The sequence below is a fragment of the Manduca sexta genome, chromosome 12 (assembly GCF_014839805.1).
Source record: "Manduca sexta isolate Smith_Timp_Sample1 chromosome 12, JHU_Msex_v1.0, whole genome shotgun sequence".
Lineage (NCBI taxonomy): Eukaryota > Metazoa > Arthropoda > Insecta > Lepidoptera > Sphingidae > Manduca > Manduca sexta.
The window spans coordinates 3,752,402-3,776,841 of NC_051126.1; the positions used below are offsets into that span (position 1 = coordinate 3,752,402).

At 34.9% G+C, this 24,440-nt stretch overlaps 1 protein-coding gene across 1 annotated transcript; it reads right to left on the bottom strand.

Annotated features, from left to right (window-relative positions):
• Positions 1-467: 467 nt before the first annotated feature.
• LOC115442796 lies at positions 468-22,219 on the bottom strand. The gene is made up of 2 exons (XM_030167955.2): positions 22,040-22,219; positions 468-657 (listed from the first exon to the last, which is right to left on the bottom strand). Exons 1-2 carry the CDS (start codon positions 22,138-22,140, stop codon positions 468-470), a joined length of 291 nt encoding a protein of 96 aa, XP_030023815.2. The 5' UTR covers positions 22,141-22,219.
• Between the last annotated feature and the right edge of the window lie 2,221 nt (positions 22,220-24,440).

Sequence of the window (24,440 nt, forward strand, 5' to 3'; positions counted from 1 at the left end):
CAATTTGTCCATTGTTGTAAGAGAAAGTGAGCGTGCCTGAAATTTGAAAATTAGCCACTGATCTCTTGTGGCGTAAAGCCCGGCGTCTATTAAATAAATTATATAAATAAAAAAAGTCTGACTACCGATTGCGATAATGATTTATTTTGCTTCCTAAATGCTAAAGAATTGTTATATATCATTTACTGATTATAATTTACGTTTCGGCAAAACAGTGAAATGTCACTGTGCAGTTGAATTGATGCGATTCGACTCGGCGCGCCTTGTCGACGCTAAGCATAATAAATCAACGTACGGAGCGACTAGATCGAGAAACTTCGACCAAACTCGTGAAATGAAGGAGCACCATGGTTGCTAAGCCGAGGGATCGCTTGTACTATAGCAGGGTACCTCCGGCGATAACTATGCCGTTCTCAAAAAAAACAAAATCCTGAAATAAAGATTAAAAAATATGAGTAATTATATCACTAACCTGCCTGCCCTCTCTGTGTCTTCGCTCGCCTCCCGACCACAGGCGAGGCGAGGCTGAACGCCCTGTCGGCTCTGGCCGGCAGCTGCAGGGTCGTTTGGCACGGCTCAGAGTGGCGGGCGCATATCGCCGCCTCTACCATGGAGTCGATGCTGGCTGACCGCGGCAACTGGCCGCCTGATTCTCGCCTGAAGTGTAAGTACTTTTTTAAATGAGTCCAGACTAAGGAGTCTATGGCATAAAAATCAGCGAACCTGTACCGTTGGAGTGATAAAGGTGATTAGTCGAGAGATTACAAAAGTTACAGTAAACTCAGCCTTGCAGTATTAGACGGGATAGTACTGCGGCAAGGACGTTAATGAGGGTTCCAGTTGTTGGCATAATATTTATAGTTATGCTATATTTTCACACTTTTTTATGTACAGTCAGTCACAAAAAAAGCTGAACGAATTCAAAATTTCAAATCGCCTTTAAACTTTTGTCTCTATAAATCTTATCTATTTTCAATTTTGCATAAAGAAAAATTAATATTTCGATTAGAGTTAATGTGTTGAAACGTTTTGAATTTATTCAGCTATTTTTGTGGTTGAATTTACAAATGCTTAACAAGGCTTTTTATTATCAAATGATTACTGCTTTAGATATGCATTCACATTTCGATACGCGAAATATGATTCATTGGGTGCATTTTATAAAAAGAATCAGCAAGAAATAATTCATACTTCAATTTTTAAACCTTATGAATAATAAAGCCATTTTAAAAGTACTATTGTGCAAAAAACAGTTATGCAAATTGGATTGTCTCCATTTTGAAAGGGTTCGATATTCAATTGTTATATTCTGTGATGTAAAGACTTTTTAAGCGAAGCAAAAAGTTTATTTTAGGTCATTTTAAAGTCAAAACATGAATTAGTCGGATGCTCTTTCATTTCATTATGAACCCAAAACAAAGATGTAATGAAACTAATTTACGATCTTTCTTTAGCAACAAAAAGACTCATACAGCTGCCAGATCTCAAATACATTTATATTAATATAAAATGCAATGACATGAATTGAGAACCTCCTCGTTTCCTTAAAAGTCGGTTAGAAGTTAATTGGATCGAGTAGTGTTCGCAGAATAAAAAAATGCTATGCATTTATTTCATATAGAAAGCCTGTATTTTAATACATCTCTGGTCTATCTCTAAACTAAATTCCATATACACACATACAACTTTTATGCACACTCACACGCACACAAACAATAATTATAAAAAAATATACCTAATATATGATATTAATTGGTTTCTCAAGACATAGCTCGATCTAAGTGGAGAACATCTGTCAATTTTTTGCACCTTTCTTTTATTTCAATAAAGATTTTTTAATATTAATTTTCATACAAATTGTTTCAACGGTTTCTGTATTTTAACAAACACTCAAATGTCTTTACTTCGCAATTATTATATTAATAAGTAAGATCAAACACCGTTTAAAATAATGGCGCTTGAGGGACGAACACGCAATACGAACCGTATACAAATATTTGCACATTCACGAACATTTTGAATCCCTGTGTCAATCTTACCCGCGACCTATTTCTTCTCACAGGGGTCGTACAGGTTATTACACATAACAATAAGGTGACCTTTTCATATGCTCGTCGAAAGGTGGGTACTCTTAATGCGTCTGCCTAGCCTCACGGGAAAAGCATGGTTATGAATGCTATCTTACCTATGATTCGCAGTTTCACATTCCAAGATGATATAAACGCAATCAAATAACGATACCAGCAATTAACACTACGCTTAATCGATTTTTGGCTAATTTACTTTAGAATGCAAAATTATTATTTCTTTATCTTTTATAAACTTAAAAAATCTCTTTTTTTTTTGCTATACAATGAAGAATTCTTGAATTACACAAAACGCTCATTACGAAAGCTATTGTATTACAAATTTTTTCTTACTTTTCTCTTTAAAACTCTCTCCTGTAAAGTTGACATTTTTCAAGTTAGCGTAGTGTTAATTGCAGCTGTCAATAAGGTAAATCCAATAAAAATCCACGTGATTTTTTTTTACCAATCGGGTACAGGCGCATGGAGATACAGGAAAAATAGGGACGAAACTGGTCGTTAGTATCATTTATACAAGGGTGGTGTTTTTAAAGCAAAAAAATATATTGACAGTTGAAAGGCTCATTGTCTTAAGCGACATCATTTTCGATTTTTTTTTTACTAGTTTAAATCTATATATAGAAAAATTGATCCTTATTTCCCTTAGCCACGCCATCACGCGTGAACGGCTGGATCGATTTCACAATTTTTTTTATTTGTTGTGTTTGTTATTCTCAGGAGAAGGTTCTTATGAAGAAAAAATTCAAAAAATTGCACTGAAAATTAGAAAATTTAAGAAAACTTAACTTTTAATAATTATATATAACTGTCAAATGTTTGAAATAATTGTCAGCGATTGACAGAATGCGCGCTGCAAATTCATATAACGGGACAACGTCTGTCCGATCAGCTAGTAAAACATAGAAATAAGTGCTGATTTTAAATATGTATGAAATTTAGTGTCGCAAAAAATATCGCCTAAGTCTTTCACTCGTCGATATATTAATTAATTAGATAACTTTATGACTATATACTTCTTATGACTTCTTAATCCCGTATTCACTTAACGGTGTTAAAAACGTAATCCGTCAAATTAATTACGAAACTTAATTGACGAATAATCCAGAGCAAATTACGATTAATTACACACTTTTACACGTAGGCGCCGGTTGGCTGGCGTCGCGACGTCGAACGTGTTTCGCCCCATTTGCATTTTAATCGAACTAAAACTTATTCAGCGGCACGTGTGGATCGGTGGGCCGTGTCGCATTCTCCCTGAAGATGCTGCGGAGTTTTGGCGCGAAGTTGTTCTTTTCTATATCATATGCCTTTTTTTTCCTTTATAGGTATTAACTCGTAGATAGCGGGAAGTGTTGTTCTTTTCTAGCATACCGTACGCCTTTTTGCAGTATCTCTACGTATGTAGGTGTAATACATTCATATTTAAAAACTATGTAAGGTCCTGTTTATAGAGGGCGAAGTTATTGCTACCGTGTTTAGAACGTGCTAGAATGATTACTTGGAATTGGTGAATATTTATAACACACTAATATTCATTATAAGGTATTTTATTAAAACTGAACTTAACCAGACACAATGTTATTAAAACTTTTTGCAAGAAAATGTTGATTTAAAAAAGTGGTTAGTTCAAGAATTTCATTAAGAAAGTCCTTTTTAGGTTTTTAATGAAAACTGAACTAATTGATTTAATGCTTTCTGGGGCTAAATAAATATTTAGATGTAATTTTTTCAATTAAATATTTAAATTTATAAAAGCTGACGCGCAAAATCATTTATATTCACTGTTAAGAAAAAAACATGATATTTGAAATAGGAACGCCTTTTTGCAGACAAATATTCTCTTAGGTTAAGTATTTTTTAATCAAAATATCAAGTTTTTGGACATAATAAAGGCGATGACTACGACCATGTCGCATCCTATCGACTAAAGCTGATTACAAATATATTAATAAAGAAAAAAAACAGTTGAAATGGAACGAACAAACCAGTGCTTTGAAAAAAAAACAGAACAACTTAGCCAGAGAATACTAATTAGATGTTTTCCGTAAATAATACAGATTGCAGATAGCTTTTATTTCAAAATGTTTTTCTAACTTTTTTGCTTGTCAGAGACTCTGCGTCGAAGATATTTGTATTATTTATGATATCTTAATCACTTGTTTTTAAAGTTGAAATTTGTTTAACATAATAGAAAAATCTCCATCGAAAACTGTTATATAAAAGTCAAACATGTCAGCCTTAAACGAAGGAAATGGGGACATCGGAAAGCAAATGGGTATTTGAGGCTTGAAAAACCTTCTTCACCACACGAAACACAATAGCTAAGTCCAAGTCAATTCTATGTGGAACAGGGTCACTATCTAAGTATAACCTTTAAACCTTTCCAATCCATCCGAAAGTTGTCTGATTGAAATCGCGGAATGCGTTAAGATCATTTGTACTTTTGTATTACTATTGGTTTAAGTTTAATTTTATGTTTATACTACTTTTATTGGGGGACTTTTATCCAAACGTAATGAAAAGAATGTCAGTCCCATTGTATCTTAATCCATATAATGCTGGCAAAGTAATCTTACTAGTGAAAAAAAGGGTGCTCATTGATGCATAAATAACTTATACAACACGCTAGCTTCTTCTGAAGTGAAATTTTGTGATAGTATAATACTATCCCGATCTAATCCAGCTTTTTAGCATACTTAGCTAGCGCGTCTTCTGAAGTGGGTTCTGAAAAAATGTTTATAAAATTTACAGTAATAAATCAATAAAATCACTGTTATTATATACCTATAATCATGCTAATTGTCTACAAAATTAATGTGTCTACAGCAAGTCAAGTTTTATCTCCATAGTTGAAAAACCTAAATCAACGCTCCAATACCATAAACCAACCATTAAAAGAAAGTCATTGCATTAGGAAGTTGTTACGTCGGCATCCATTATTTCTGACGGGGACAATTTTCGCGTCATCTGCAACTGTCGGCGGTGCTTAAACTCATTACAGCAATACTTGGATAAAACCTGAATGTATTTAAATGCCGAGACGTTCACAAACGTTTTTAATTACTGTTTATTTCTCTAACGTTATAACTTTCCGGTTAAGGTTTAAAGGGGACTTTGATTTATGTCTCGGTTTGAAAATGTGTTAATTTTTCCCTGTGATACTTTTAGGAATATTATTACGAAAATAATGACTTTTTTTTCCTGTTTATAACTAAGCTAATATCACTATTGGCATTGGCATAGTGAATGAAGAAAGTCCTATATACTAGACAGCTGGTGAATATGTGTGAAGAAGCGAGAAATATCAGAAATCAGCTCATTATTTGATTTACATAAACCTACGCACCTACAGAAAAAACCTAACAAAAATCTACATCACAAACTTACAGAAAAAAAATCGTCTGTGTGGACTTGAATCTCTCCTAGCTGATTTTCGCCCACAGCAGTCAATCTCAACGTAGATCAACTAAGTATGCAGCAAAAATTTTAGTGCACAAGTTTTTGCGCAATACACACGTGCACACTCTGTTCCTTCATTCTTATAGTCGGGTAAGTCGGCAATATGACTGGAGAGAACAGGCGCAGGACCACCGGCTTAATTGCTTAACATACGTAATTCTTTTTTCTCTGTATAGTTCACAATCGCCTTTTATGTTTGTCTTTCTCTAGAGTAGTTAATTCCGTAAAATAATTCTATATAGGCTTACCCCCTTATTCATAGACATTTTTTATCTAAGGACGGAGCATTGCTAAGATAACAAGTCTGTTTCTCAGTGCTGATGGCATGGCAGCCTTCGCAGTGCGTAGACATAGAGCCGTTGTGATTGGCTCATATTGACATACAACTTGAATCTAATTGGCTGTCAGATAATCAAAGCTGAACAAACAGCAAGCTGTCAGATAAAGAAAGCTGAGAAACACACTAATTATCACGGCTATGCTCCGTCCTTTGATAAAAAAACGTCTATGAATAAGGGGGTAAGTCTTTTAGATCCATAACCCAGTAGAACCCTATTGAAACCCTTTAAAATTAACACACGTCAGAAGTGTCAGAAAGTGAATTAATTCTCAGACGATGACATAAAGGCATTCCGTCCCGAGCGACGCGATTTGATAAGGCATCCAATATCCGCGTTGGTTTGATGAGATTTTATCTAACGCTTCGATTGGTTTGCCGAATATCAAAGTAAGTACACTGAAAGATATGAGGCACAAATCAAATCTTTGAAATATACTATTATGAATTCTTCTCTTTTCCCTTTTGTAATTTCGTACATATATTCATCATAATAATAAAAAATGTCTGTGTGGGTTTTTATCCAAATTGTAATAAGTATAATATTTTTCGTATTTGCAATTGTCACTTAAAATAACCACTTCTCAAGTAATCATAATGTTAGCAGCCCTGTTTTACTGTCCCACTGCTGAGCAAGGCCCTACTCTACTATTGAGAAGGTTGAGGCCCAAGTCCACCACGCTGGCCGAATGCAGGTTCATAGATTTCCCATAGATACTTTCGAAATTCTAATGTAGAATCCTTAGGTATGCAGGTTTCCGTACGATATTTTCCTTCACCGTTTCTTTAACTCATCTATACTTATATAATGAGAATGATATTGAAATAAGAAGATTCCTTCTCGCTACAAGTCTCTAAAACATTATTCGACGCCAGCCCCATCTAATTAAAAAAAAACGATAAAAAAACCTTTTATGTTCCATGAGAGCAAATTACTGGAATAAAAAGTAGCTTATGCATTAATTCAGGACATGGTTTACTTATGTATCACATTTCATCCAAATCTTTTTAATTGTTTTTGCGTTTACTTCTAACAAATATACAAACATTTTCATAAAATTTCGCTTAATAATATTAGTAAAAAGTAACATAAAAAAATATGATCGATTGAAGTTTCAAAATTATGCGGCATATGGAGAAGTATGGTGTGCACACCCCTATTTTAGAGTTCATAAACGCTCATCAAAAGATTCCTCAGTTTCATAAAAGAAAGTTGATGTGGATCAACTAACATGAAACTTAACCCGCTTGGGTAGCTAAGGTTACTTACAAGTTACACTAGTAGATTAGTTTCCAGTAAAAAATAATAATAATCCAGAGAAAGTAAAAAAATACGTCAGTATTATAACAATATAATGAATCATAACAGTATTATAAAGAAACATTTTAGACCGAATGTTTTTTTTTTGCTTTTGAATAAAAAACGAGGAGACGAGCTTACCGTCCACCTGATGATAAGGGCCGCTAATAAGCCGTAAAAACACCATTCAAAACCATAAATGACAAAGTATTGTTGGTATTCCATTGCGCTCGCCATATTAAGACATAGGATGTTCATTATGTCCAGTAGTCACACTGGCTACAATGTTCTTCAAACCAGAACACAACAGTGACTACACACTACTGCTTAGCGGCAGAAATAGACATTGCGATGGTATTTACCCAGGTGGGCTCTAACATATGAGATACCTATTACCTACCAAGAGTAAATACTAATATATACAAATTATAAAGGCAGTCAATGTTGATAATGTTTAGAAATCATCTTTATCTTTCGTTGATTATTTTGTAATCTATCAACAGGTAAATATCATTAGTACTAAGCTGTTAAAGAATACTATAAAAAGTAGAATGGGTCCTAGGCCATAAATACGATACTTTATCACATCTTTAAATAAATCACACGCCATGAAACACTCGTTAAAACATAAATTTCCTCGCTATTGGCGTTGCTAAGATCCAGTTAATGCCTGGTCTGACCGATATTAAGGCATTTTATGTCCTAGGTACCAGAGAATAAGAACTACTTAATTTACTTTAGAACAGATACAAAAACATACGATTTAGGTCACTGTAGACTTGAGTACCGTGCGGAAGGTTTTATTACAGCTAATAAAAATCGACTTAATATAATTTTAATACAGTTTAAAATGCAAATATATGCGCAAGCAAACGCCGACGTCCTCCAACAAAGTCAAACATGCTAGTTTCAACTGAACTAGAGAGATTCGAAAATTAATTACCAGAGGCAGGAAGACCTTATACTTTATCGAATACGTTATTTTGAAACTCCGTAATAAGCACGTAACGCACCGCGTCACGTTTAGGACAATAGAAATTGGTATACAAAATACCATTCCATAATTTCAAGAAGATAACATGACACGACCGCGTTTCGCGTTTACAATGTCACACAGAATAAGGTCCCATTTGATAAATCCGTCTGCAATCTTTTTTAGATCTAAGCTGAACTAACGGACACTACTTAACAATCAATACACCTCTGAAAGGCGGAGGTACATATATAAGAGGAAGAATCAAATGGACAACCATTCTTGGCAATCTATTTAACTCTCCACTTCACCACGCCTGATTACATGTACTTTGATTTGACTTCCTTCTTAATTATGAGGATTAGCAGTCTGTATGAAAGGAGGGTAAGCTATAGGGATTATCCCACCACACTTGTGTCTGTGTTATAACCTTTTAATATGTCGATGAGTAACCTACATTATCGATTGGAAACGAGCGTTGCCGTATAAATTGCTGTTTTATATTCTCAGGGCGTTTGTGAAGTATTGTGAAAGTATTGAATAGGCATTATAAACTTTATATGAAATTATAGAAGCGATAAAACTGAAGTCAGGTAAGAGGCATGTGGAGATTAAAACAATTGTTTATGTGGAGGTACAAATGGAATTAACACATAAAAGAAGCGGTGATAGCCTAGTTAAGAATAGAACGGTTTGCTGATTCAAAGACCTTGGATCCTAAGCCGAAGGTAGACACCTCTGACTTTCACAAGTTATGTGAGTTTCTTTTTTTTTTTGGAACACCATGATTATCACCGGGGGTACCCTGCTAACGGTGTACAAGCGATCCCCCGGCTTAGCAACCATGGCAGTCCCAATGAAGATTTGATGGGCCTTACCGTTATCGCCGAGAGTGCCAGCGGACGGTACGCTGACGACCCACGGCTATCGGGTCACAGGGTCCGGAAGGAAGAAGGGAGGGGACAGAGGGAAGGAAGAGAAAAGGAAGGTGAAGGTGCTTTCTAAGGATGGTTGGAAAGGAGAGGGAGGGGAAATGTTTGCGAACCCTTATAGGCCTCAATGTGTATTTAGCAACCATGAGGGATACATACTGAACTGTGTGCCTAGGGTCGCGGCGAATGTGTCCCCATGCATGTGTGTGTATTGATTGTCCATCGCTCCCTTTAACGTAGATGGAAAATATTATAAGACAAGCTACATACCTGAGAATTCTCCATAAGAATTTCAAAGGTTCGTGAAGTCTGCCAATCCGCACTACAACGTGTAGTGGATTAAGGCCTAAACCCTCTTAGTAGTAGAGGAGACTCGTGCTCAGCAGCAGGCGGTATATAATACAGGGCTGGTATTATTTAATTAGGATAGATAGTGGAAATAACAATAAAGATGTTTCGAAGTATTTTTTACTTCTACGCGGCTCACATTTAAAATGAAAGTCCAGCAATTACTTTCGAATGAAGTGGAAGAGTCACCAGCTTAGTCCTTTATATTTTACATACATATTGATATAGTGTTTCTCCTATGTATTTATATATGTTTTTTCTTAATATGTTTTGTCGGATGTCTAAATAAAACAATAACATTAGTAATGTTTTATAAAACTTTTGCGAAAATATTTCAAACGTAAATTTTCATCATCAAAAGATTTAGGACAGTCATTCTACGGCGCTAAAGTTTAAATACGAGGTCACTTTCTCTATATTATGAAGAGTCAACTTCAATTTAAAGTTGTTTCGGACGCCCCCTCAAGTTGAAAGGGACAAAGAAATAAAGAGGGCTAAAGGAATGTTTACTTGCTGCAGACCAAAGTTGCTGCCTGTTATGTAATGATGTGTTTATACTAAAGAATACTATCTAATACCATTAGATAGAATTATTTTAGTATTGTCGTAAATCAGCCCAACAACAATAAAATATTCTAAACATGTACTTACGTTTTAGTACTAGTAGTTACTTAAGCAATTAAACAAGTTTCTATTGTGTAAGGGTGTGTTAATATACCAGCCATCTATAAGGAATTGTCCATTGCGACTTCAGTCGTCCCTTATCGGCATTTTTTGCCAATAGCCAATATTTTATATAAATAGGAAAATAACTTCTGGCGTTTCTTGATGTTATTTTATAAAATAATGTTTAATGAACTGCCTCAGTGGCGTAGTACAATACGACTACAGTCCTGAGGTCTCCGATTCGATCCCCGAGTCGGGCAGTGATATTGGGTTTTTTAATTACCATCAGCCCAGAATCTGGAATTTGTGCTCGACATGACGATAGGCTCGCCATCTATCCCATCATGGGAATACGCACTGCGAAAACTGGGCGAACAATCTGTTACCCTGCCTACTTCTTCAGATACAAAAGGCGTGAGTGTCTGTAATCGCTTAATGAAATGACCGAAATTTTCGTATCGTTCACGTAATAGATTTCTCGTAGATTTATGCGAGGACGGCAAAGTTTTCCCTCTAGATCTCAGGATTATGATGTCAGTAAATACAGCTAAGTTACAGCGAAGGTGTTCCAGAAGCAAGCGGACAGGTTCTGAATACAAAATGCAAGCCAACGTATCTCGATCCCAGCGTGCATTTTCACTCAAAACACCAGTGTTACAAATATTTCAGTTTTCACGGGTCATTCTATTCTGGTTAACAAGTTTTCAAGAGTCATTTCTGCTTAGTACGAAATGTGGTTGGCTTAATGTTGTTGAAATGTGATTAGTTGTTTTTAGTGTTAGGTTACGTACTGTGCGCTTTTTTTTAATAAACGCATTAAAAATTGCGACTTATTACGGTTCTTTAAAAGTTGCCATTTGTGTAATTAATACCTTTAAGGAATCAGCTTTAATAATGTAATAATATATGCCTTTTGCATCCCTTTTAAAGGACTTCAATATTTAGTAAATTAGATTAATTCACTACCTATAAAAAATTTCGATATCAATGCAGATTGCTGACTTTTAACAAAAGGTAGCGTACGCTATATTAATTAGCTTAGCTTTGTCATTGTCGTTCATACGGCCAGGAAGAGTGCCGTAGCATATTCTCCCAACTTCCCAACCACCATTACTTTAAAAATGAGGGCAGTAACCTTACATGCCTTTGCCTTTATAGATAGTATGTGTGTTTAAGCCAGTCAGAATTTTACTAATAGATAACATCATTTTTTTTAAATTTGGCATTATGAATTCAAGTACTGTAATCTTTGCTATTTAGTTTTTTTATGGGATTAATTGTATACATATAAATAGTATATTTATAATACATGTTTAAGGCCCGTCAGGAACGGTAGCTAACGGATAACATCACATTCTTTTTTAACTCCGGCATTATGGGTTTAAAATAAAATAGTCTTATACACAAATACAAATCCCGTGTTTATGCACAAAGGGGTAAGCAGAAGCAACCAGGCACCCACTTTTCGCCAAATGTGTTCGGACCCATGATGTGATAGGGGACGAGCCTATCGCCATATCGTGCACAAAATAGAATCCGGTCTATATTGAGTAGATAAAAGCCAGATAAATCTATAATATATAGAAGTAATAAATATTCCGCCACACTACGGATTTAACCGAATGGACATATTATACATTCCAAATAACAAATGTAATGTATTTAGATATCGTATTGCGAGCATCCTCACTGTCTGCCTGATTAATTATCCGTAGCCACCCGGTATTTAACCGTTTAACCATGATTTAGGATGTTCGTGTTTGTCCGGTCGCGTGAGGTATTGTGTCATGTAATTCCGGATATCCGGTTTCAGTGACAATAGCCGTTTTCGGATAAAGAGGTCACTAATGGAGTTGACGTAATGACGCGTTTCCTTGATGACCTTAATTCTCATGAGAATGCTTTTTTACGAGTTATTTTTTTCACAAATCCTGCGTATAGTTGTAGATTTAAAACGTAGTAAATATCATATACTATGTAAATAACACGTCGGACTGGTATTCGTTAATGAATTTTACATGCCTGTAAAGGAAGATTATTTGATAAATGGCATTAATACAGATGTAGGAAATGACTTATGTACACTTAAAAACCATAATTACGAATCAATGTAATTTTTGTCCTAAAATTTCTTTTTATTGGGATAATTTTATGACATAATTTTTATATTAAATATGTATTTATTAAAAGCAAAAGATAATGGATTTGTATATTTATTAATCAATAACTAGTGGTATATAGTATCAATAGAATGATATATTACTTAGGAATTATTTAAGTATAGGTATAACTCCAACATTGTAGGTACCCACATCATTTAGATTTCTGTAATGTGTAGCGTTAAAACTTATTGTCATTGTTTAATGTATTTAATATTCTTATGACACTGTCTACAATCCTTTACCTAACGAAAAATTTGTAGGTATAGATTTATTTTATAATTTTAGCAAGATATAATTACTTTTAGAAATGTAAAATTAAAATTTAAATCACTCCTTTCATATTGCTCAAGAAAACACAAACAGAGGAAATTGGGAACTTCCAAAGTATACAGAGACGTAACCTTAATAAAACTGTTCGGGAATCTTCGGGAAAGTTCGGGCACGTCCGAAACTATTCGAACGCGAACTTAGAGGCTCATCTGGTGTGTCGGGGATTTGATAGTAGATAAGCATTATGTACGTTAATGAAATACATAATTATTAATGTAGTTTGGCTCTTTAGCTTGTAAGTAATATGTACTATTATGCAACACTTTTCTGAATAAATATCATGGATTGATCGAGATATCCGGAAAAATTAAATGCGGTTATTTTTACAAAACGTGTTGTTGTTGCCTTTCGATGTGGAATCGGCGCTCTTTGCAACACTTATATACATAAGTGTAATACATTATATACATACGTATAATACAGAAAAGATTTGCCTTAGATGTTATGACCGGCCGTCTGCCTAAAATAATTATATAAGATCTTCATTCGATTCCTCCCAGACCCTAGACAGATTCAATCCCTAACACAATATCATGTAAAAAAATCACGAAGTATAAGCTGTTCTACATGAATACTTTTTTGTAACTTCACTCTTAAATGTGTTACCTTCGTAATATCTGAAGGTTGGCAGTCAGTATGTTTATGGTTCAGTAGTCAAACTAGATACCTCTATAAATTGTCCATATTCAACCATCCGTCAGACCCTTGTGTTAAATTGAATTTGAGCATTGCCTGAAATACATACGATTGAGACCCTAAAATATTATGTAAAACGTGTTCTAGATGCCAATGTTTGATTTACATTATTTTATATTATAGAAATTATGTAAAGAGTATGGAAAAGAAACCCTTTGTATAATAAAACTCAAAATTGCTTAGAAAATATTTTAGAAAATCTTATTTCAAATACTGCAAGTAAGGTCGCGTAGTGAAGTTATTTCGCTATCTCTTTCTTATGCCCGCATTGCATTGTCTGGTGACGTCACACTTAAGTACCTGCATCTCTTTTATGTTATTTGATAACGTTGGGCTTGCGTATTTACGCACTTTTAATTTGTCTTGTCACTGACAACATTAAAACCGGGCGAAGTGAATTCTGTGGGCCTTTATAAAAATATTAGTCAATAAATTATTATGGATATAGAAATACAGATGATTATTGCATACTTTCGGAAAGCATAGTTCATTTTTAATTGTATAGACTTCACAGTATGCTTAATAGTAGCGAAACGTCCATATAACCCGATTCCTACTAATTTCCGTAATTTATGTAATATCTAATTATTAAAACGATTTGTAGACCGCATTTATGCATATTAATATTCATATGATGTGTCGGGTCTCCTTACGGAAAATTTCATAATTCGCCACTAACTTGAGTTATACAGAGCATATTTCACATATTCAAATATTTTTTTACGTTACCATATTTTTAATAACAAAGGTAATTATTTAAAACACACAGAAATTTCACGGCACTCGTATATCTCATTAAAATTCAGTAATTGCAATGCATAACAGAGTTTTTGCGTTTTCATTCTGCAAGACAGTTATTACGGCATTCCGAGGAGCTGGAATTTGTTCAAAAATCCTTCTTCGTTTCCGTATGGAAAGAGTTGGTGTGTTCTGTATATTCTATGTAAAATGTTTTTGTTAAAATAATATCGTGTTATTTAGATTCTTAGTATATTATTTGTGAACTTGTGTTGATATTCAATTTATTATAAGTACACTGCATCTTTGTTAAACTTATATAAAATTTCATAGTGGTGTACCCAATATCGGACACGGACGCTTATCTCATTGCCCTATAAACGGTAATTAAAAGTCTTCTAATGGCCGATCGACCGTTGAATTGATATAAATTTTATTTAACTATATTTGTGATACTTATAAACAATTAACATATATTTTTCTGCACTTTTCTATATTAATTTTAATCATGTTAAATTTTATTCTGAGCATGCGATGTGCTTAAAAAGGGGTACCATGTTTTTTCAAGTATTATGTAGATAATACCACTCTTAATAATAATTTAAAATGTATATATCTGCCAAGCCTTAACAAATTAAACGAAAAGAGTTTCGTACGCATACTTATAAATTCTTATCATTGACAATTGATGTGAAAGAGATTAAATATTTAAACCGTACGGACAAAGGCAGCTAGCGTCTGCCATTTATACGTAGTGTATATCCCAGTAAATGTTACGATAGCTCAGTTGGGAGTGGAACGGACTGCCGAGACGAATTTCCGCAGGTTCAAAACCTAAACGCACCTCTGATTTTTTAAATTTTATGTGTGTATTATTTGAGAATTATTGCTTGCTTAAACGGCGAAGGAAAACATCGTGAGGAAATTTGCATACATGAGAAGGTCTCTATAAGAATGTTGAGGGTATTTCAAGTCTGCTAATTCGTACTAGGCCAGCGTGTTGGATTAAGGCCTAATCAATAGTAGAGGCCCGTGCGATCGCAATACTTACTAGATAGGTACAGTCAACCACAAAAGTAGCAGAACAAATTAAAAATTTTAATCGCCTTTAAACTGTTGTCTACGCATAATAATCGTTTTTGTTCACCAAAATGAAAAGTATAATATAAATATTAAATAAAGAAAAATGAATATTTCGAATGAAGTTAATGTGTACAAGCGTTTTGAAATTTTGTATTCGTTCAGCTACTTTAATGGCCGACTGTACCATAAACAGAATGACAATGATTAAGGCGTGCTATCTCATTTAATTAATCACTACAAACCATCACGTAACCGATATATAATTATGCAAACACTCAATATTCCCAACAATGTAGGAATGAGTAACCGTAGTTCATTAACATGGCAGCCGGTGCTCTCGTGTTGTGATTCAATTTGATGTCGCCCTTTCGACTCGCTGAACTGCGTGACGTGAAGGGTGAGGACACACTGGGCCCACGTGCTTCATATATAGTAACCGTTTAAGCTTCTAAGCTATTTTAGTGCTTAATATATAGTAACCGTGTCAGTTTCTACTATTTTATTAGGTAATTTTTTTGCATGTGGAATTCTATACCAGCGAGCTTTATTTCTAGAATTGATGTGTTGCTGTTTAAAAGTAACTGAAATCACTTCGAATACTGGATCTTAAACATGACGTCGACAGGACACCAAATATTAAGTATAAATGGCCGTATTAATAATTTGCTTGATGAAGCAAAAATGTATATTAAGTACCTATATATAGGTATATATTTTTTATTTATTTTAAATGTATAAATTTATCATATTACACTATAAAACTTATTTATTAGAGATTTTTTTAACCGCAGCTTCTCTGATTGTAATTAATTTACATAAAAAAGCAATTTCTTGAGACGTCTATTTCAAAATTTAGTCTACTCTCTAACATATTTAATATACTCTTTATTCCAAATATTATAGTTCCTTTATGATTTTTGACACCATATTAATTTTCATCCTCCTGTCATGAACAACCGATGTAACCTCACCCTTACAATTCTAGATAATATCTTCGATGAATGTCTGACTACATTTAAATATGAATATGTTGATTTATGTTAAATTGATATTGAGAGATAACTGATCAAAGGTCATAATAACGTTCTGAAACTACATTAAAACTATTCCTTGAAAACAATTTAAAATGGACTATTCCATTTTTAAAAATAAGTTAAATAAAGACTTTCGACACGCATTGTTTTTTTTTCCGTTGAGTAAAAACGTATTATCGCTACCACCAATTGGAAATCAGTGGCATGTTTATATTGATTTACCGGTTTTACGAGCAAATGTCGACACTCGGGAGTATAGCATCATCCGAGCGAGCATTGGATTGAGTCCCTAACCCTGTGTATACCCTACACCGGCATACCAACCAAAACCCGCGGTGGCCTTCTTCGGCGCACACAGGACGGCCCCGGGGTATCTTGTTGCAGTGAAATAGCTGCGCGGAACCGACCCTGACGCAATGTAAACCCCACAGTAAATCCTAAATGGATTGTATAATAATAGATTAACAAAACCCGAAATCATAACAAATATGAATTTTGAGTTATGGATATAAATATTTGTGTCAATGGTTATCGAGTCACAAGTCGTAAGTTGAGAAGTCGATTACAGAACAAAAACTATACTAAGATAATTAAACTTAGCTCGCAATCTTGAGAAGTAAGACGTAGGACATAGCTTAGTTCACATAAAACTATGTAAACTAAACGGTCTGTACAAAAACATGAAAATACCTTAGCAATGCAAGTTAAACTAAATTAGCTTTGTTTTCGGTTTGCAATCGGTGTCAAACGTGAACATCTGTAAAAAATGGACGAAATACCTAAATTGCAATGCAAAAACAATAATAAATTAAAATACGCAATAGAAACTTAGTAAACATCGGATAATTTCATTTGGCAACATGCACAAACGAATCTTTAAAACGCATTTAAAATGCCCTTCACTCTACGATGGAAGGAATTTATTTCCCTTTAACTTTTATGTAACGACATCTTGTGGCAGACAGTTTAACTATTATTACTTCCAATACACTTATTCCGATTGTTTTCTGTAAAACATCACATTGATGAGATATTTTATTGTCATTTATCAAATGTTTTACTCAATCATTATCATATATATCAGAGGCGAAGTGTCCATATCCCTATTGCTACCGGCTCCCATTTTATAATTTATGTGAAATCTAATTATCATTAAAACGATTTGCAAACCGCATTAATGCATATTAGCTATTAATTGGCGTATTCTAGCTAAGTGTAGTAGTATTCGGTACGTTGTACGATTATCGCGCTGTAGTCTCAGATCCAGTCTCTGAGTCTGGCAGCCATATTGGGATTTTCTGCTTAGTGTCATCCCGGCACTACGCTAGGCCCAACGCCTAAACTCTATCAGTGGTAGAGGAGACTTGTGCTCAGCAGAGGGCAGTATATAATACAGGATTAATATTGTCAGTTAGGAGACTTGAATGATGCTCGTTAATAGGTTTGTCCCCAATGACAACGGACCTAACATAGCATGCGAAATATATTTATTTAACCTCTGCCTTTTGCTGGTGCTACATACATATAATATTTAATATTTAATAACATTATCAGATACGTATTATACTGTTCAACTGCTGAGCTCGGGTCTCCTCTACTACTGAAAGGGTTTAAGCCTAAGTTCACCACGCTGGCCTAGTGTGGGTTGGTAGACTTCACACACCTTCAAAATTATACAGGTATTATGGATGCATGTTTAATCACGATGTTTTCCTTCACCATTAAAGCAAGCGATAATTCACATATAATTTTAAAAAAAGACTGAGGTGTGTGTACTTGGGTTTTGAACCTGCAAACATTCGTCTCGACAGTCCGATCCACTCCCAACTAGGCTATCGCTGCTTATATACATAATATACATTAATTTATATAATTAAAAATAACACTAAAGTTAAATGTGTTTAAGTTGACACGTCATATTCTCCCTGCGGCCCGCCCATCCATCCGTCAGAGCAACATCGTAAGTTATTCAGTGTATCCATTGACTAACAGCGCGTTTCGTATATCTGACCCAGATATACGATCTATACTGTTGGAATTTACGTGGTTAATATGCTTTTGATGGTGGTTAATTTATTTTCTGGGTTGTGACAGTAACCTGGTTGCAACTGTGGTTTTGCTGGTGGTAGGATATATTTTAAATCCGCCCGGATTGCACTATAGTGCACAAGGAGTTAAAATCTCCCATAGTGGCCCAAGTAAGTGTGCCGCGTTCCGGGATCAGCCTGTGTATATCTCGTTCTAACAGGCCGCCATTATTGGGTCGACTGTCAAGGCATAATAATCCCTCGTCAGTCCACATTCTATTGGACCCAACTCCACTTACCGCCAAAGATTTCCAAATCGACCTATTATAAGTGATCTGCACTTTGCTTAGGTGGATACCTATCTAGTAAAAATAAAAGCTACTTTCTGCTTAATAGCCTCACTTGCACCGTTGTAATTGACTATGGTCGTGCCAATATCCCGGTCACTTTTTATGATAGTATCAAAATTGCAAAACGTGGTCATCTAGGACATATCTATGGAATAAAATATTGTTGTAGTTTGGAGTATAACGATGTTTGTTCGGCTATTTTGTAAATACATCAGTTACAGATAAATGTTTTAATCTAAGATAAGGGTATTAAGCTATAAGTTAGAATACCCTTATCAAGATCAAGATCAAGATTAGAAGATTAAGTGATAACATTTTCCATTCAATTGAGTAATTAAGTTTTCAACTTTAATAAGAAAATGAAACAAACAAAGTAAAAAGCGTTTAATCAACTAAGCAAAAGTAATTTAAACCTTTTGTTAAATTAGTATCACGTTTAAAAGATCTGTAAGAGCTAATCAGGTTTTGGGTTTATTAAGAGTTTTAAGATTACAAGCGGTCGTTTCATTTACCGCTCGACTAAGCGCCTTTTAGAATAGCCGGATAATATAAGCAAGTCTTGAATACGATTTGTACTTATTACGAAGTAGACCGCATTGCGACAAAAGGTGGACACTCGACGTTCTTTGGCGTTTGCTTTATTCTTGTTATTTTAAGTACTTGAATTCTCTGTTACGCGGCGTATAATTGAAAACTCATAATGATCTAGTTTTAGTTGTAAATAGGGAATATTAAGGAACGCAGCAGTGGCGAATGGTGAAATTTTTCGAAAGGGAAACCGAAAGAATATTATATAGGTACTTATATGCATAAAGGCCGACAGGAATCGGGTTGTATAGACTTTTCGCCGCTGGAACGCAGTTCATAAATTTATCAAAGAATCTAAAGGAAAAAACAATTATATTTATATCAGTCATGTGGTACTTACATATTATAAAATATATTATATGTAACCTAAAAATTGGCAATACACGAATAAAAATATGGCAGGTAAATTCTACAAAACATAATGTTTCCTTATGTTTACGCAATTGTTAGACATTGAATTAATACTATTTTTCCGGATTTTATCGCGGTTGTTTATGTTATAATTTTCTCTCGACATTTCGAAGACTTAAGCCTTTATGGTCACGGGGCGGACTGAGGTGTAGGTCGTCCGAAAGGTCAAAGTTACAATATCTACCTACATTTTACAATTATAATATAAAAAACCGCAACAAAATCCGGAGAAATAGTTTTATTACAATGTTCTACAAAAAATGTTTTATTTATTTATTTAGTACTTCATATATAAAAGTATATAAGCGGACTTAATGCCATAGGCATTCTCTACCAGTCAACCTTAGGGTGGTGCAGAGATAATCATGGTAGGTGCATGAAAGGAAGGTAAGAAATTCAAAATATTCAGAAATCAAATAATTATTAGTAAATATAATATGTATATACATATAGATAAATAAATACATAAAATAAATATTATTATATATAAACTACTTTTTTACTAACATTTTATACAAAATTTACTTTAAAACGCAAAAGAAATATTCCTTCAAAACGCTGCACCGCTTATGCATTATAAACCATTTATCATTGTTAAGGCAATGTCGCAGTTTTAAGTTCACTAAGAGCTTTTTCATTTGCAATTCGTATGCAAATTATAAGTTATACAACATACGTCGTTATGTACTTTTTTTCGACTAAAAAAACGCTGTATCACCGCCACCACTGAGGGATAAGTGGAACAGTTATGTAGATTTTAGAGCCTAATATCGACATTCAGAAGTATAGTTCCACCTAAGCAAACATTGGACTGAGTTCCTAACATTTTTTTCCCTTAAAATCGGATTTGAATACGATTCAACAATACCATCCGACAATCGTTAAATCGGACGTATATACTCGCCAGTGGCAGAGGGACCATATAACCGGATTCATGCAGGTTTCTCTTTATGTAGAATCTAAGTATCATCAGAACGATTTGAAAACCGCATTTATGCATATAAATACTATATGTTGTCACAGGTTCTCTTTCCGATAATTCCACCTTTGGCGGCTATACCTTTTTTTTTTTTTTTTTTTTTTTTGTTTTCGCGGTGAAAGTGCCTTATTACTACCGGCCAGCCTTCGTGGGGGGCGACCTGCCTGCCTGCTTGATACCCACTCTAATCACCGTTAAACATAGAACTCGGGTAAACATCAGAATGACAACTCCAACCAATTTTGGTTACACTAATCAACAACAGTGTAACTCCGTAAGTTAGTTAACTTAGTACTTGACAAGAATTTGTGTCCGTGGCTAGTTTAAGATGTTGATTATTCTCGTAGTTTCAAATTTAGTAGATAGTTGTTTAAATAGAAGCGGATTTTAGCGATGAGGTTTTTGATTATTTACGTTCAATTTTAAAATTGGTTTGATAATTTTTAGATTGAAAATGTAATTACTGAAAGTAATTAACGTTGTAACAGGTGATCCACCAACGTAGACAACCTTCAGCCTAAAATATTAATTAATTTTTCCAAATTGTTTCTCTAAAATAAACCCAAAACTACGCTATTTGTGTAAACTTCAAAATACGTTACAGTTACGCAACGGCTTTCCATATACGAGGAAAACATTAAATATAAATATTCAAAGCAGTTCCTTGGGGAATAAACCAGAAGTTCCGTAATAACTATTTTAACATTAATATTCTGAGAGCCTTTGTTGCTACGGGTAAACACTAAACGGACGGCTATGATTGTCCATTTGTTTGACGCTACGAATTGTGACTACGTGCTACGGGGCGCTACGGTTGGCTGGGCTACGTCGCCTTCACGGCTCTACGGTTTTGTTTAGACCGAGTTCACAGTTGACAATATGACGTAGCGCCTCAAAAAGGTGACAATGCTCTCGAAAGCTAGATTTCTATTCTAATTGCAATGCTCAAATAGGTTGTTGTTAATATTCTAGTATTCTATAGTTTTAATGTTATGAGTTCTCTATACAAAAGTAGAATGCAGCACAATTGTTATTCACTTGTGAGGGATAATCGTCTCTCGTCATTTGATCTTCATCAGGTAGTTTTATTGGAGTTAGGATGTATTTTATTCCGCCTGGATAGCGACCATCGTACACAAGGTGTTAAAATCAGTCATAATGGCCCTTGTAAGTGTATCGCGTTCCGCAAGAGTCTAGGTTCCAACAGGCTGGCATAATTGTGTCGGCTGCCGAAGAGTAATCATCCCCATCGGTCGACATTCCATTGGACCCCACTCCACTTACCATCAGGTGCAGTGGGGTCACTTTGGCGTGAACAAAAAAAAAAGGTGCAGCCGAGTGCCTGTCCGTATAAAAAACTATAGATTATTATTTATAATTTCCCTACTTCAATTGTAAAAAAAAAAAATATGATGATAGAACCAGATGGAGGGCGCTTACAGGCATAGCCTACTGCGGTCACGATCCTCAGCATTGAGGGAACGATAAGATAGATGGATTTAAATTTTATTTTTATTCCTTGAGCTTTTGAGTACTTACCGCTCCCAGCTGAGTCGCCGTGGAGTGTCCCCGCCGGTCTCCTCGGGCGTTCCTCGAACCCCTTGCGTCAACAGCCGAGCCAGCCGCGAGCCTGCACTCATGCTACTCGTGCTCGAAACTGAACCGCGCGGGGTCGGGACTCTGGAACAAAATGAATTTAAATTTCGAATGGTCAAATTACAGAACGGACAGACGTTTGAATATAATATTTGAATTTGGATTTTATTGCATTTACTGGGAACACAAAATGCATTAAATTATACAATTCTGGGTTTAAATCATGAGTTCGGTTAGAATATCACGCTGCTCATTATTTTCAAGTACTTTATGTGTTTAAATTATTTTTTAATGGCAAAATGATTTGATAATCAATGAAACAAAAGTGGTAGGTTTATCAATTATAATTTGTTTATATATTTTTTTATTATACTGGATTATTATTGGATTGTGTTAATAAATCAACCACATATCATCTTTACCTCTGCTAACATTGTGCCAAAAATCATTCAAAAATAATCAATATTCTCGTGAAAAAAATCACAGTTTTACATTTCTAGTTTTTTGATCATTTTGTAGTTTAGTGCGAATATGGCGAGATCGTGTGTGGATTTCTGACTAAAAGTATGATGTTGCCTCTGCGAAAAATGAAAAAATATTTGATAATACCATAGATGTGGAGTCGGATCCCTGTTCAAAGATTTACATAATACAACAAATAATCAGACTGCCTCGGTGGCGTAGTTGTATTGCACGTCCGGTACAATAGCGCTCTGAGGTCCTGGGTTCGAATCCCGGGTCAGCAAAGTGATATTTGGGTTTTTCTGCTCAGTATCAGCCCGGAGTCTGGAATTTGTGCCCGATATGGCGATAGGCTCGCCCCCTATCACATCATGGGACGGAACATACTTAGCGAAAAGTGGGTGCCCTAGTTGCGCCTCTGCATACCCCTTCGGGGATAAAATGCGTGATGTTATGTATGTTATGTACAAATAATCAACATTCATTAACTTATAGATAAGAAAAAAATCCTTAAAGCTACTTTAACTTAATAAGTAACCTGAACTCGAGAAAGTTCTTTTGGTACAAATTTCACAAGGAACAAACATAAAAACAAAAAGTTTAAGAAAGATAATCTTGTCATTTCTCACTGTTAAACCATTCGTCGTTTTAAATATCTCAACTTTGAATGTACTTCCCTAAAGTTTAAGTCGATCTCAAAAGGCACGTAACAACAGGGCAGGGAGAGAAAAACTAAGTCTCTTGAAGTCCATCCACTCAGAGTTACAGTTAATCAGACAAAGTTTTAATGAATGTAACAGTTTGTAATCCGACACGAGACCGAGGACTTCTGTTGTAGCAAATATAAAAACCCATATTAAAGTTTATTGTGTTATGTCGTGGGCGGTGATAAACTAGTTGGGAGTCAGTCTGCCGAGACGAAGACATGTTCAACCCCCAGGTCACGCACCTTCGACTTTTCTAAAGTTATGTGTGTTCTTCGTGAATTATCGCTTGATTTACCGGCGAAGGAAAACATCGTGAGGAAATTTGCTTGCCTAAGAAGTTTTCTATAAGAATTTCAACGTGGTATTTCGTGAATTTCGTGCTGGACTAAGACCTAAACCCTTGCAGTAGTACAGGTGCCCGTGACCAGCAATGGGGCAATATAATACAGAGCTGATATTATTATATATTATATGTCATATAAAGATTATGCGAATTTTGAGTTTCCAAGAACACTTAACTTGGCGTGGTATTGGAACATGTATTGAATACGACAGGCTTACAAACATAGAGGAAGAGAAATGAGGGTTATCGTGCGAGCATTAGTAAGCGAGCAAGGGTAGGTCGGTAAGGTAGGTAGGGGTAGGTACAGGCTGGGTGGTAGTAATAAGGTACTTTCTCCGCGAAACAAAAAAAAAAAAAAAAAAAAGGTACACCTGTACCTACCCCTACCTACCTTACCTGACCAGGTACACCTGTACCTCAACATACCCTCACTCATAATAATAGTCTAACTAGTTTTGGGTTTTATCGAGGGTTTTTTATATTTATTACACTTTAAAAGTGAAGAAACCATACTAATGACTTAATCCACATTTAAGATATGAGCAAGCAACGTATGTAAATAAGAAAACATGGCGACTAAATCCAAAAACGGTATGTAGGTACGCTAGGGATTACCAATTCATGAAGACATACTTCAATTCTATTGCGTTGTGCAACCTAACCACATTAAATAATACTATAATATTATTATAGGATCTAATTTAATTAAATGTTATAATTTGTATTTTAAATTAGGCGAAGTAATGAAACGAATGTATGATGTTAATAACATTAGTTATAATTCTTACACTAAGTTTTGCTCGCGGCTTCGAACGTGTTGCTTTTTGGGACT

Excerpts from the sequence above, each read along its gene's own strand:
- LOC115442796 (XM_030167955.2), bottom strand. The coding sequence starts at position 22,140 with ATGAGTGCAGGCTCGCGGCTGGCTCGGCTGTTGACGCAAGGGGTTCGA. Across the intron at positions 658-22,039 it reads CGGCGACTCAGCTGGGAGCG|GCGAGAATCAGGCGGCCAGT; the intron begins GTAAGTACTCAA and ends CTTACACTTCAG.